The following is a 14,626-nucleotide window of genomic DNA, read 5'->3' on the forward strand; positions in this document are numbered from 1 at the left end:
GTTTGGAGTATACTTTATAAATGCAGTAAAACAGTTTGTAACAACCCATATGAACAAGTGTTTCACACTATCTGAAAGACATCAGGACAACTTTCCATAGGGGTATCCATCTAGATATGCCATCCCCCAAGAATAATGCACACACAAATGCCAAAGCATGAAACTTGGTGTGTTCGGTTTTACCTGACTTGGTGATTTTTTATCCTGTAGATTTGGCCGCACACTCCTAAAACCTTTTGCTGTAAGAGATGAACTGCTAGCATCTCCATTCAGTGTCTCTCTACTTCCATCATTGTAAGATCTCCAAGCTTTTGTGAGGAAAAAAGAATCAAACCAATTTTTTTTGTTGTTAGTAGATCTCTATATTGCTATCGTCATTGCAACACAGATATTAAACAAACTGTGGAAAAGTTTAGCTACTACACAACTCACTTTGCTGCTGTTATCATCATGGAAGCTATAAGAACAGGGCTAAAGCTGCCACTTTACAAAATATTTCTCTTTAAAATTTAGAAAACTCATGCACTGGCAATACTGCTGCTAGCAGTTTGGTATCTCCCCACAACATTCATACAGGCTATGGATTTTAGCCTTGGGAGTTCTTTTGGGATGTTGGTCCTTCAGCCCTTGTATGAAGCAGGCTGAAGTACTTTCACTGATTAGGTGCTAGAACTTCACAGCTGCATCAGATTTTGAAAAACATCCCAGCTTACATAAAGTTAGTTGGTTTCACCAAGTTTCACACCACAATACTCAGTTAGTTGTTTCAATAATGCATCTTATTTCCAAATTTGAATGACACCTCAATTTTCCAAACCAACCATCCATGTTTTCTCTGTCCTCAGAGGTGAAAAGCCCTCAAGGCATTGTCCAAACACAGAGGGATACACTATGCTGCCTCAACAAGTTACAGATTTGAAGACAAAATATTGTCAAGAGGCTGAGAAAAGTGACACATTGTGCAAGCAGGCTGCTAAGTGGGGTGGGCAGAACTTGCAATCCTGAGTAAGGGACTAGAAATGAAATAGCAAGTGCCACTGAAGCTAAAGGTGGCAAATTAGCAGCCTGTACTCTCCCACACAATTTATATTTTCTGACAACATGCACTTTGTTACAGGAAATACTGCTTCTCAAATGAGACCTGAATTTGAGGTCTTAACCACTTGCAATTATTATTACAATTTCAGTGGTGCTTTCCTTAAAGAATGTGGATGTATGGAATAGTGAAATCAAATAAATGGAAGACTGTTATTCATCCACTTACATGGTATTACTTTGAGGCATAAATAACACAGTATTTTCTTTACCTGAATCTGGAGACTGAGAATCAGATCCTGAAAAAGAAATATTAAATTTGTGTTAGAAATAAAACATAATGATACAACTTGAAAAATACGTAGGAATCTTTTTGTTCAGTTACCTAATTCCCTCCTATTACCTAAGCACACCTCAGAATATTAGATCATAGGTAACTATGCAATGTTTATTGCACAGGTTCTACAGAACGTTACAGCATGCTGAGAGTTACTGTTATTTATTCATTGCTATTTCAGACAGCTAACAATAAACAAACATTAGCTGCATTTTTTTTCCCAATAAATACTGTGATATACTACCATCTAAAATCCAGACAACAAAAGAAATATAATTCATTTATGATGAGCTGGAACGGTTTAATTCAAAACTAAGAAAGACGCCTACAGATTCTGTCAGGATTTGCTCTCCCCCTTCACAGGAGAATGTGTGATGGTTTCTTCATCACTTCAAAGCAAAACACAGAAACTGATACATACATACTGCCAGGACTGAACAGATTGGAAATTCTGGTGCTTTTTTGGATTACTTGTAGATATATTAGTGTTTTTCCTCCTAAAGAAACTAAAATTATGACATCTCTAAACAAGTGAAAAATATTTCTAAGCAGCAGTTCTGCGTGTCTATTGAATATTCTGCACGGTTTTATTGTTTTAAACATTTTTTAGCAAAACCTGCTTGATAAATGATTTTTTTAAAGTTAATTTGGCTTCTGATGATAATTTTACAAAAACATTTGGATTCTTTACCTTTGGGAAGAGTATTTAAAGCAAGTTGCAATAAACAAAGTTTGTTATAAACAAAACCTACTTTTCATGCTATGTTACCTTGAAAAAACGGGATATGAGACACAAAATACGTATCGAAGGCAAAATTAATTTATAAATAACTGATTTTTCCTAGGACTTCCTATTTTTTTTCACTAATGGCAACTAAGCATAGGCAGAGAGAAATTAAGACTAGTTTTTGAAGAGCATTGTAGAAATAACAGACCTGTCAGTGAAACAGAAAACATGGTTACCCTTCTCCTCCTTGCAGAGTAATATTGCAGGGACGAGTAACACTATCGAAAAGCCATTCAGGAGGGGTATCTCACTGGTTAGCGGTTATACCTGAGGCCAATAGGTTTGGAGAACTCTGAACTCTCTTCACAGCTGTTAATGTGACAGACATTGCAGCACGTTTGCGAGCACACCCACCGCTATCTGGAAGCACAAAACAATACAGACAGCAGCCCCAGACAAAGGGAGCAAGCACATGCAACATATCACAGTGTGAGATACGCCAAACATACGCAAAAATAAGCGTGCAGTTAAGCAACTGCTGCAGGAACGTGTAAATTTGCAAGTTTTGCAGATTAGCAGAATACATAAAATTTCACAAGCTTTAGACAACAATAAACCTCACAGAAAATAAGTAAAGAAAGCAGTATTTAATACTTAATCCACTAGCGAAATATATACATTCTGTTACTCGAAAGACTGCTTAATTATAGCTAATTAGTAAAACCAAACAAGTAATCAAGATGACAGATTAAGCATTCCAGACTAATATTATCAGTAATCTGCACTATAAAATCATTTCATTGTATGCATTAGAAAGACACCATTCATAAACTAAGCTTATGTTTGACCAGCTGACAAAGTGCTTTTTTTCAGTCTTTTAGATCCTTTAAGCTCAAGAAATAAAATTACGAAGGATGGCACTTTTTCTTTTTTTTTTTTCCTGTTTTGGTCGATTATCCTTTTTTCCCCCTCCCCTCTCTGTTTCTTTATCTAATGCAAGATAAAAAGTGGATGTCTGGAACCCAATAACATCCTGATGGAATGACTAGAAATCTAAAATCACTTTGAACAACCAAGAATGAAAAAAACTTTTATTTTGGATCTTTCATAACTGTTTTCTTTCCTCACTGTTTGTTCCTCACTCACTTGGAGCTGTCATTCTGTTTTATAAGTACTTCGTTATTATTAGAAGGTAGCTTTCCTACATCTTAGCTTTTTAGCAACTCAATCATAGGTGTAAAAGCAAGTTAATAAGTATTCTTCCTGATTGTATTTAACTAGAATATTTTTCTGCTTTTCCATATAATAATTTTAATTATTTGATAGTACTGAAATTTCATGCAGTACCCCACTGAAGTCAAGAACCACAACTATGGTAGAGGCCCTAATGTTTTCATATCTGTGTCCTGTGACAGGGAGTTTTATAAAACTACATTTAAAGAAGATGTGCAACCTGTGAATAGAAAGTATTTCCTACGACAGCAGTAATGTGAGCCACAGAGACACCTTTAACCCATGTCTGCAAGAGAAGTGCGCTCCTGGGATTTTCTTCCTCATTCCAACATTCCCCCGAAACAGCAGAGTCCTCTGGCCACAGGTCTTGCAGGATTCACATTAAGTAGTTAATTAAGGCTGGCAAACATCAGAGCCACTGCCCCAGATGTGAGCAGTTCAGAAGACTCACTGCCAATCCAACTCTCAAGGCAAAAAGCCAAATTATTTCAGTCAGCAATAGGCAAAAGCAATACATTACCTGCAATTAATTATTGGTGTTGTACACATAAAACAAACACAATGGCTATCAAATCTGCACATTTGTTTGAGTTTACTTACATGAATATAGACTGGCAATGGTAATTAAAATAATTTTCCATGCTTGTATTTTGCCCCCACTCCGATATACACCAGAAGCAATTCCAAGGAGATTTGATGATGTGTTGATATTGAGGTTGTGTTCTTATCCGAATATTTGCAGACTTTGACAGCCTACTCTATTTGATTAATACAAGCTAACAGGCAAACAATTCTGTTATCCTGTCGCATCTTCTATTCAAACAAAGCAATGCTTTATTTGTATTTTTTCAAGAGTTACCTTCCTGAATTTCAGGATAAAGAAACTATCTGGAGTGGGAGGAAAGGAAGACAAGAAAATTGACTAGAAATATTTCATTATTGTAACTTCAAGAGATTCTGCTTCAAATCAATTTTAATGTAACTGAGTCAGAGTTTTATACTTAGCGGACCCATTATCTAGCAAAGTATTTGATATGGCTTCATGCAAGATAGCTAAAACAGATGTTGTAATTGACTACATACATATATGCATACAACATTTACCCCTATATATAGAAGCCCATATGCAAGTCTGTACCTGCAATAACATTCTCAGTACCTGTACAAAATGAGTCAATTAGTCCTCAATTAAGACATAACCGCACAAATATATTGGATTGAGTTGGGAAAAAATTCTAATAAAATATTAATATGTGAAGAAAAGCACATATTTATGCATGATGGACTCTTTCTTCCCATTTTTGTTCAGGCCAGACTCCCATTAAGTCGAGGGCGTTATATCTGAATGAGGATCAGAAGGATCTACACGCTGCCTCAAAAGAGGCAGTTTTCAAACTGCTTCCCTTATCTGCATGGCCTTACACAGTTGAACTTCAAGATGCTCATTCCAGCCTGTACCCCTTTTTCATAGCTCCATCAAATTGCCAGCAAATACTAACTATATTCACCCAGATTCTTTAAGTCCGAATAACACCAAAAAGCGCTAAGTCTAGAGAACAGAGAAGTCAAAAAAAAAAGAGAGGCTGAATTAATGATTATCTGCTAATTTCACCTGCAAATTACAAGTAATTAATATTGCACGGCTGTTACTCAAGGAACAAATGAGGATATGTGAAACAATCTATACAAAATGTATGTAAATACATACACACATACACACAATTTTCTATGCTTTTGACATGACAAACTCTTCAGGAGTGAGAGTCCTGTCTTCCTGCAAACTTTTAACATTGAAGTAAAGGAGATCTGAATCAGCTACGGTTTGCAGGCAATAGCAGACTATGAAGTTGGGCAATAACTCACAATCAAAGCAGCTGCCTAAAATGCAAGTCCAGCTCAAATCAGGACTTAGCACGGTGGTGCCTATGTAATCTTTTGCAAGCCCTACATAGTTCCATCAAATCAGAAGACAAATAAGCATCCTTAGCAGGTGCTGCAGAAAACAAAGGAGAAAGGGGAGGTAAGATTATCTGTCGCAACATGTTTCAGACCATATCTCACAGAGCAAGGGCATATAGGGATGAACTCCTAAATGCTAGGATCAATGCTGCAGATTCACCTTTAAGGAGAGAAAGAGCCACTCACTGACTGGAAAAGACAAGGAAGAGGGTGGTTTTCCCTCCAGCTAGGAGAATGTGCTTATATTTGCATATGTATCCTAATGCTCTCTGCATGGTAGGGCTCTGGATGCTCTCTTCCTCGTGTCAGCTCACTATTCAGCTCCTCTCTCTCTTTGCCAACTTCTCTCCTACAATTTTTCTCTATAGGCTTTCTCCATTCCTCATCTTTCCTCACTTCTTTCTCTCCCCCCGCCTTAATTCTGCTTCTCTCCACAAATAAGTGCTTTAACCCTTTCCCCCTAAATCCATGATCCCAACAACTGCTCACACTACTGACAGCATTACCCTAGGTTAGCTGTATCTCTATTTCACAAATAGTCTATTGGTCAGGTCCTGCTCCAAAGCAGAATGGAGCTAAATCAAAACATCATCACTTTCATTTAGGAATCTGGGGTGGTTTTTTTTGAACAGAGTATTTCAGAGAGTCAGTAAAAGCAGTGGCATAAAGCAAGCTGGTAAAGATGAAAGGATGGTGACCTCTTGTGAAGAGGTGAGAGAGAGCAGCCAGGGGACAGGAAATTTTTAATAAGCTCTTAGAGATCAAAGAAAAGAAAAATGGCACCCAAACATAATGTTTGCTGATCATTATTTCATCCACTGTACTGGTGAACGGTATCATTTTCCCATTTGTCTGCACAGTGAATTCAAGTTTAGAAGTCTCTAGACCAGGGATTCTTGCTCTCTATTTGCATCCTGACCTTCTGAGGCAAATAGATGTAACAGTCCAAGACAGGTGAAGCTGCTGCCCCTCCATGCCCCCAGGTCAAGCCAGTAGTGAGTCTGGAGATGTGTTCCCAGCAGACGTGTGCACCAGAGCACACATATCACAGAATTACAGAATGTCAGGGATTGGAAGGGACCTCGAAAGATCACCTAGTCCAATCCCCTCGCTGGAGCAGGAACACCCAGATGAGGTTACACAGGAAGGCGTCCAGGCAGGTTTTGAATGTCTCCAGAGAAGGAGACTCCACAACCTCCCTGGGCAGCCTGTTCCAGGCTCTGTCACCCTCACTGAGAAGAAGTTTCCTCTCATATTTAAGTGGAACCTCTTGTGTTCCAGTTTGTGCCCACTGCCCCATGTTCTATCATTGGTTGTCACCAAGAAGAGCCTGGCTTCATTCTCATGACACTCACCCTTTACATATTTATAAACATTAATGAGGTCACCCCTCAGTCTCCTCTTCTCCAAGCTAAAGAGAAGCAGCTCCTTCAGCCTTTCCTCATAAGGGAGATGCTCCACTCCCTTAATCATCTTTGTGGCCCTGCGCTGGACTCTCTCCAGCAGTTCCCTATCCTTCTTGAACTGAGGGGCCCAGAACTGGACACAATATTCCAGATGCGGTCTCATATATACCACATACACACATGGCTGGGCACACAGACCACAGACACACAGATCACTCACACTAACACAGATGGCACTATGGCCTCATCCCCCTCCCCTGTCTGGCTGAGCAAGATGAAGGTCCACAAGTGAGAATATATATGCACATGTGTACACGGCGGATCCTTCCAGAAACTGTGCTCAGACACTGAATCTGCCATTCACTCCATGCCTGGACTCCAGAGCTGAGCCTGTCCTGGGACGGTCTTGGAAGGGTCCTGGACAAGGTGTTTGTTCCTTGGTAGTCCTTAATTTGGTTTCCTGCCTGCCCTTGTGCCCCTGGGCTCCTTGAGGCTCATGGAGATGGGCCTTTGATATCTCCTGGGATGGGCCTGGGAGAAGCCTGGCAGGGCAGGATATTATTTGGGCTTCCCCTCCTGTCACTGTTTCTCTGAGCAGCTTTTTGGGTGTGCAGAAGAGCTTTTATCACATAACCTAACACTGACTACACAGGTGAACCTGCTATTATTAGCTAAATTACAACAAATATTGATTAAAAAAGTAAATATTTTGTAGGATGCCTGAAACACTCAAGCCCACTTGATTTGTTGTAGTGATCTAAAAATGGCTCCACAATCTATTCAGGAACTCTGCAGAGACCCACAAATTTCAATTCTTGTCTCCCAGACAAAAATGTAAGAGATTAGTCCATGTGATGATGTCCACTAATAATTTTAAGAAACAAAATACTTGCAGTCTTCCAGAACTGCATACTTTTTCACTCTTGGCTGCTCTTTATGTGCTTCATCTACTGCAAACAGCTAATTTGTGTAATAATTTTAAAATTAGATGTATTTACCAAGAATTATCTTCATGAAACTCAGTCAAAATATTTAAGGGTGGACACTAAGAATCTGTTTTAGCATATTTACTTGTACCTATTCATTATTCCTCAATGCAATTACCTCTCCCTCAACGTCAGCTATACAGGCACATACGTAATATGAACAATAAACATATTTATCTGGTGCTTTAATCTGATGTGAGCTTCATGGCCAGCTCAGGTTTTCTGTGACTTAGTTTCTCAAAATGTCTCACCGAGTTAATATTATCAAATCTGTGAAGTAGTTGAAGACTTGTTGATGAATACCCCTACATATAGATTAAAGCATTATTCTGTTGATGATTGCTTGGTCTACGTTTAAAAAGGCATACATTCTGTTAGACTACTATTTTAAAATTATGACAGTATTTGAATACCAAGAGGAACTATGAGCCAAAGTACCTTTGGTACTTCTGAAAACCTCCTCTACATCTTACACCTATTTCTTTCCTTATGAAAACATGTTTCATTGCCTTATGCTGTTGAATACTGCTTTCTAACATGTGGTACAGAATTAACATCAAATGCTAAAAAATCCGTCCCATATATGGTAGAGTATTGAAAACCAAAGCTCTTCAAAACATTTTCTCTGTAGACAAAAATATCTTCTACAGGGTTTGCTGAGACAGACTGCCAAGTCGCAGCCACAGGGAACACTGGATTAGAGGAACTCACTCTAAGCAGTAGATCTATTTTTCCTCTTTAAAGCTGCATACAGACAAGCTTTGTTACTTCAGCAGTTATTGGCATCTAACTCGAGTGCTCATTTATCTGCATGAGTAATTAATGAAATGCATATTTTTAAAACAACATAATGGCAAATCAATGGTATCTGATAACCTCCAGTTGCGTTATGCACAAATTCGTATTATAAAACAGTGAAATATAAAAAACCCAAAAGAACTGCAGCATGCATTTTATACTAAAAGAAAACATAGTGAAAATAAATCAAAACAAACAAACAAATCAACCTCACAAAAAACCCCCAAAGAACTAGACTATAACACCATGCAAACCAGTTTCCACTTCAGCCACTCTCTTAGTAAAGTGATGCTTTACCAAAAGATAAGTGCAAGATGTTTACTTTTCACCCTACTCACTGGATTTTTTTTTTTTTTCAGTCAGAAAACAGCCAACATCAATAGAACTAATAGGAAATACCACATTTTTTGTTAATACCTCCCTTTTAGTGCAGCTGGTAACACGCACATTAATATCAAGCATACACAGTACAACATAGAACAAAGTGATACTTCAGAGCTGCAGTAGCACAAACTGCAATTTACTGCTCTATCCAGTAGAAGCAGAAAGTATAGAAGTATAGTAGAAAGTATAAAAGTATAAAAAAAGTACAAACCTATATCGATCATACGATCTTAACTCATATGATTGCAATGCACAATGTAATCATAGTCAAATGTTTTATGTTTAGCTGAGTTACTTCTGAAATTACAGTCCTATGAAGCAAGCAGTATTTCAGTACAACCTTAATTATACAGACTGACATGTTTAGGAAAAATGTCTTTACTAAAAATGCAAAAGGATAGGACAAATTTCAGAGTATTTCCATAAGTGAAAAATGTACAACCCTGGTTAATATCTGTAAAACAATGAAGAACAAACAGAACTTTGGGAAAAACAAACAAACAAACAAAAAACAACAACACAGACTCAACCGAAGAATTTAATTTCTCCTGCTTATTATATTTACAGATGTAGTGGTTTCAAGTGAGCCAATAACTTTGTATTAAAAAATCTGTCCTACTGAATTCCAGTCATTGCCTGAGACAACGGGAAGCCAGGATGCCTGATTAATACAGTGGTCTAGATAACAGCAACCTGCACTATGGAAAAGCTAATCGCCTTGATTTACAGCATGCTGCCAAAATGCCTAAACTGTCTTCAACGGTAGTTCAGGTCCTCAGGTTCCACATAACACATTTGGCTTATTTCAAGTTGTCAAGTCAGTTGTCGCAGTGCAGCACTACTATCAATGAGAAAACCAACTCGTTTGGAAAGGATGGATCTATCTGTCCTCCTGCCACAGTTAACCTGCAAACCAGGCAGCTCATCTACGGAGTATAAAGAGTTGACTGCAAATAAAACCTTACACCTGACATGAGTGAGGCCAAGATTTTGCCAGTCTGCTTTCAAGAGGCTTGCTCCCAATTCCAGCAAAACCAGCAGAACTCTATTGACTTCAGTGATTCGGGAGCAAACATTACTATGTTGTCAGAGATCACAAAGATAACTTCCTATAGTGTAGAGTACTTCATTTGGTCAATACATCTATCACAGCAACTTGAGAAAACACAAATCCTTATAAGTACAAAGTACTTATCTGATTATGCAAGTGTAGCTAATAATACAGAGTAGTATTTATATGCCCCTTAATTTAATGACAGTAAAGAATGAAAACGAAGTATTTTTAAAGCATGTGCATTTTCTTAGGAAAATGTGATGCTTTAACAGCCCTCATCTATACCTGTTATGTCTTCATACCACGTATTTTTACACAAAATATACACATACAAAACTGATACTTAAGCACAGAAAGCTAAACATGCATGTATATTTTACATATCCATATATATCCATACATATAAAAATATGTACATAAATTTTATATATGGAATATAAATGTACACAAGAAGACATACTATTAAAATATCTTGTGTAATTTGAGTTCAGCACCAAGTAAAGTACAATTTGCTCATGAAAATTTAAATAAATTTGGGACCTTCTCTGCTTACTAAACAACACATATGAGTAAAGAAAAATCTCACAGAAGCAGCATACCTGTGTTCATTTTGGGACTGGAGGATTTGCTATAAAAGTCTTCAGATTTCCTGCGGAAAATAAAACGATCTATTAATTTGCACAAGACAAGAATGTGTGGTACAAAATGGCAGCAGGACATCTCAGAGGGGTGGAGAATTACTGTGATACAAATGACATTCCTATTTTAACACAGCTTTAATTAAATTGGTACTGCTTGTCCTTCCAAAGTTGAAGATGAGCTGTCGCTTCCATTATAAGCTACTCTATTTTCAAGTGTTAGGTATCTCAAGTTGTAAACATTTGCTCTGAGATAAAAAAACTAGTGATTGACTTTTCATCTTGAAACCATAAACTAAAAATTGCTCCTGCACAGGAATGGGGAAATATTTTTAAGGGCTGCTAATAAGCTTTATTCACTACTTTGTGCAAACTGAAAGATATAAAGAGTAGGTCTCTCTGAATATTTTTTAAGTAGCCAAATTTATCCGGTCTTTTTCAACAGTTTATAAGCAGGAGATGTGGCTGTTTTCAGCCAGTGATTTAATGTGCCTCTACAGACAACACTGACACTCTTAATGTTGTTCACTGTATTGCTATGCACAGCATCAGGGCATTTGTCTTGAAATTCACAAGAATACATTTCAAAACTCCCAATGGAGTCAATAGGTAGGGAATCCAGCCACTATACATCAATGCACTTTTTAAAGGTAATAATTTGCACCAAAATCATGTAAAATGCACACATATGTTGAATCTCTTTATTTAGATATCCCGACTCCATATAGCGCTTACAAACAAATAGTAAAGCCCCACAAAACAAAACTGCAACTGTAGAAAAAGTAGGAAATTCTACATTAACAGGTGACTTTAACCTACTGACGGTATGCCACAGGACAAACTAGACAGTATTTTCCGTCTACTGCCAGTTTACATCACAGCTTTAATTTAGGATCAGGAGCTTTAATACCTCTTCTATTCAGGTTCTTTTAGAAATAAAAAGATAAGCACAGAAAAGGTTTCCAATGGCATTCAGCATACTGGCCAATCTCAGCTGTATCATTACATCGAAAGAAGTGTGACCAGCAGGTTGAAGGAGGTGATTCTCCCTCCCTACTCCATTCTCATGAGACATAGAACTGTTGGAGCACGTCCAGAGGAGGGCCACGAAAATGATCAGAGGGCTGGAGCACCTCCCCTATGAGGACAGGCTGAGAGAGTTGGGGTCGTTCAGCCTGGAGAAGAGAAGGCTCTGGGGAGACCTTATTGCAGCCTTCCGGCATGTCAAGGAGACCTGCAGGGAAGCTGGAGAGGGACTTTTTACAAGGGCATGTAGTGACAGGACAAGGGGTAATGCCTTTAAATGGAAAGAAGGTAGATTTAGATCAATTATAAGGAAGATTTTTGTTTTTCACATTGAGGGTGGTGAGGCACTGGAACAGGCTGCCCAGAGAAGCCGTGGATGCCCCATCCCTGGCAGCGTTCAAGGCCAGGCTGGACAGGACTGGGAGCAACCTGGTCTAGTGGAAGGTGTCCCTGCCCATGGCAGGGGGTTGGAACTACATGATCTTTAAGGTTCCTTCCAACCCAAACCATTCTATGATTCTATGATATATGCTTCTCACTATAACTTACTGAATGGGCAGACAACACTGGAGGCCAAAATACTGAGGGCTAAAAAAAGTCATTCTCCCTCTGCGCTGTTCCCACATTAAGTTCAGGATAAAACAAAGGGAAAATATGAATTTTTAATGCAATACAGCTTCAAAAAATAAATTGAAAATATAAACTGCCCAACTATGTTGGAGGAAGTTGGAAGGTATGCATGAAGGACTCTTTTTATAATGGGAGACTCAAGATACTAATTAATAGAAGTAAACAAAATGTCAGAACACAATTCCAGTTCAACAGGAACCCTGAATTAATTGTACCTCTGAGGTAATGTGCATTGCTGTATTCTCTTGTATTAATAATGCCAGATTCTCCACTGCCTGAAAAACTTACTGTTTTTCAGAAACTCTCTGAACTTTGCTGCTATTATTCAGTCAGTTTTCTGACAAAAAAGATGCACATTAAACTTTTTGAGAACTATGGAAATAGACACATGGCAGTGAATAAAGTTTTATCACATTCTTTTTATGCTGCAGCTATCAGAAAACTACCTCTAAGAATTTCTAAAAGATCTTTTAAAAATTAAGGCAAATTTTATTTTGTTCATTTTTGATGAATAGTCTTTGACTATAATTTTGGATTTCTGTAACAGCTACAGAATATTCTTAAAGCCTCACATTCCTACAGCGTTTTCAGGCTGCTAGAGGAGACACCATTTTCAAGCCTTCTTTTAGCTTGGAACTGGATCACCAATGACATGACACGCAAGCTACGAAATGAAACACGGTATTTATTTTCAGACCCAACAAGTACAGAACTCTTGGAACACTGCAGAGCCAAAATGATTTCTAGCAGGTGGCTTCGATATATTTACATAAAGTATGCTTAACTCTTACTCAAGTTTTAAGAGACAACACTCAGTTTTAGCATTACAGCTTTGTCCTCCTGAGAGATTTTCTACCTGAACAGCTTAGGGTTGCACTGCTGACATTCAGTGAGGGATTGCATACACATGACTAATGCTTTCACATTAATCTCATTTTGCTGAAGAGCAAATTAGTCTTCCATACCTGAAAAATAGGCATGTAAATAAGGCAACATAAATTGCACTCATGCAAACAGTAGGCCTTGCATTTAATATCCAAATTATTTGGAATTCTCTGCTTCTGAGGAGCTAAAGTAGCATTCAAATACTTAATGATACTGGCAGTAGGATACAAGCAAATGCACTGAACTTAACAGCCATATGCCTGAAAGCATTTTAGTCAGCATTGTTTCAAGCAGTCTTTAAGATCCTTCCTTCAAGAAAGTGGGGAGAAGAGAGGGGAACAAAGCGTTTTGTTTTGTACTTCTGTTCCTGCTTCACTGTCTCCTGGAAACTGTTCTTTGTGAATGGGTTTTTAAGTAGCTCTAATACAGACCCCGACAGAGGCAAGATGAATATTCTACTGAAAGCATCAGATACTCATTTCCAAAAAGGGTGCCCAATGATCAGCTAAAGTACTCAGCTCTTAGAAAGCTGTGATGGAAGGAATGCCTGTAATTACTGTGCAGATTAGAAGCGCTATTGGAAGATGAGTTTGCAAAATCAGAGGCTGCTGTTCAGTCACCTAGATCAGGTAGGTTTTCTACCAAGCTCATACCTGATCTTAGATGCTGAGGTAAGAGAACACTAAGCTTCACCACAGTAGCATGTCTAACTTTTTGCAGAGGAAGATTGAGGATTAATCTTCATGGCATTCTTCTATAGTTGGCTTCACCTGGCAGAGGTAGCTTGATTGGAAATGAATTACTGTGTCAGTGCACAAAAACGTGTCTGTCAGGTTGAATACAGCTGCAGTTATCATTGCTACAGTTCCACTAAATACATAATATATATTGCTGTGTTATTTCTCAATAACTCCCTATGTTTCTTGATAACACTACAAAGATTACCTCAGCTCAGCAATACTTTGCATTGAGAGGGGTTGCTGAAGAGACTAGTGGGAATCTCATTGACACCTGCTCTATTTTCTCCAAGAGACCCTGATAGCTAGTTGTGACTGCTGCTTCTGTTCCTGGTAAGTTCTGAAGTGTGGGGTGCTGCAGGGAGCCATTCTGTCACCCCTTCTGTTCCACATCTATATGGAGCTATAAAAAGGGTTAGTGAGAAGTCAAGAAAGGTTTCCACGCCCTCAGTTTATTCATGAATACAAGACACGTGTCTTTACTGTTAGAGGTTTAATTAAGTTATTGATCAGATGTTAGAGCACTTACAGCCCTGAGGTAGGAGCTCTAACATTCAATCAAACATGAACTAAATAAATGTGAGCAAGAGCTTTGTGAATCAAAGCCTAAATGACTAGTAACATGCAATTACCTGCTTACACCTTGTTCAAATAATTATCTTCAAAATTATTAATAACTATAATCCATAATTACCTAAGGATAGAGACTGTCAGAATTTAGAATATCCTTTCCATGTAAAATTCTGGAAAGAACTGGAAGGTAAAAAGGAAAGGAGATTTCTTTCCTTTCT

The 14,626-nt window shown here is 38.2% G+C and overlaps 1 protein-coding gene across 19 annotated transcripts in view; it reads right to left on the reverse strand.

Annotated features, from left to right (window-relative positions):
- The window catches only part of LOC135988609 (sorbin and SH3 domain-containing protein 2-like), a 158,212-nt gene that overhangs the window by 70,715 nt on the left and 72,871 nt on the right, over positions 1–14,626 (reverse strand). For 18 of the 19 annotated variants that reach the window (XM_065634698.1, XM_065634692.1, XM_065634687.1 and 15 more), the window contains 3 exons: positions 10,519–10,568; positions 1,308–1,334; positions 184–308 (listed from right to left, as the gene is read on the reverse strand). In XM_065634698.1, coding sequence (XP_065490770.1) covers positions 184–308; positions 1,308–1,334; positions 10,519–10,528 — 162 coding nt within the window. In that variant the 5' untranslated portion in view covers positions 10,529–10,568. Of the gene's footprint in view, positions 1–183; positions 309–1,307; positions 1,335–10,518; positions 10,569–13,751; positions 13,840–14,626 lie in introns of those variants that run through there. The other variant, XM_065634681.1, reaches the window with a different exon arrangement.

Source organism: Caloenas nicobarica, chromosome 4, assembly GCF_036013445.1.
Source record: "Caloenas nicobarica isolate bCalNic1 chromosome 4, bCalNic1.hap1, whole genome shotgun sequence".
Taxonomy (NCBI): domain Eukaryota; kingdom Metazoa; phylum Chordata; class Aves; order Columbiformes; family Columbidae; genus Caloenas; species Caloenas nicobarica.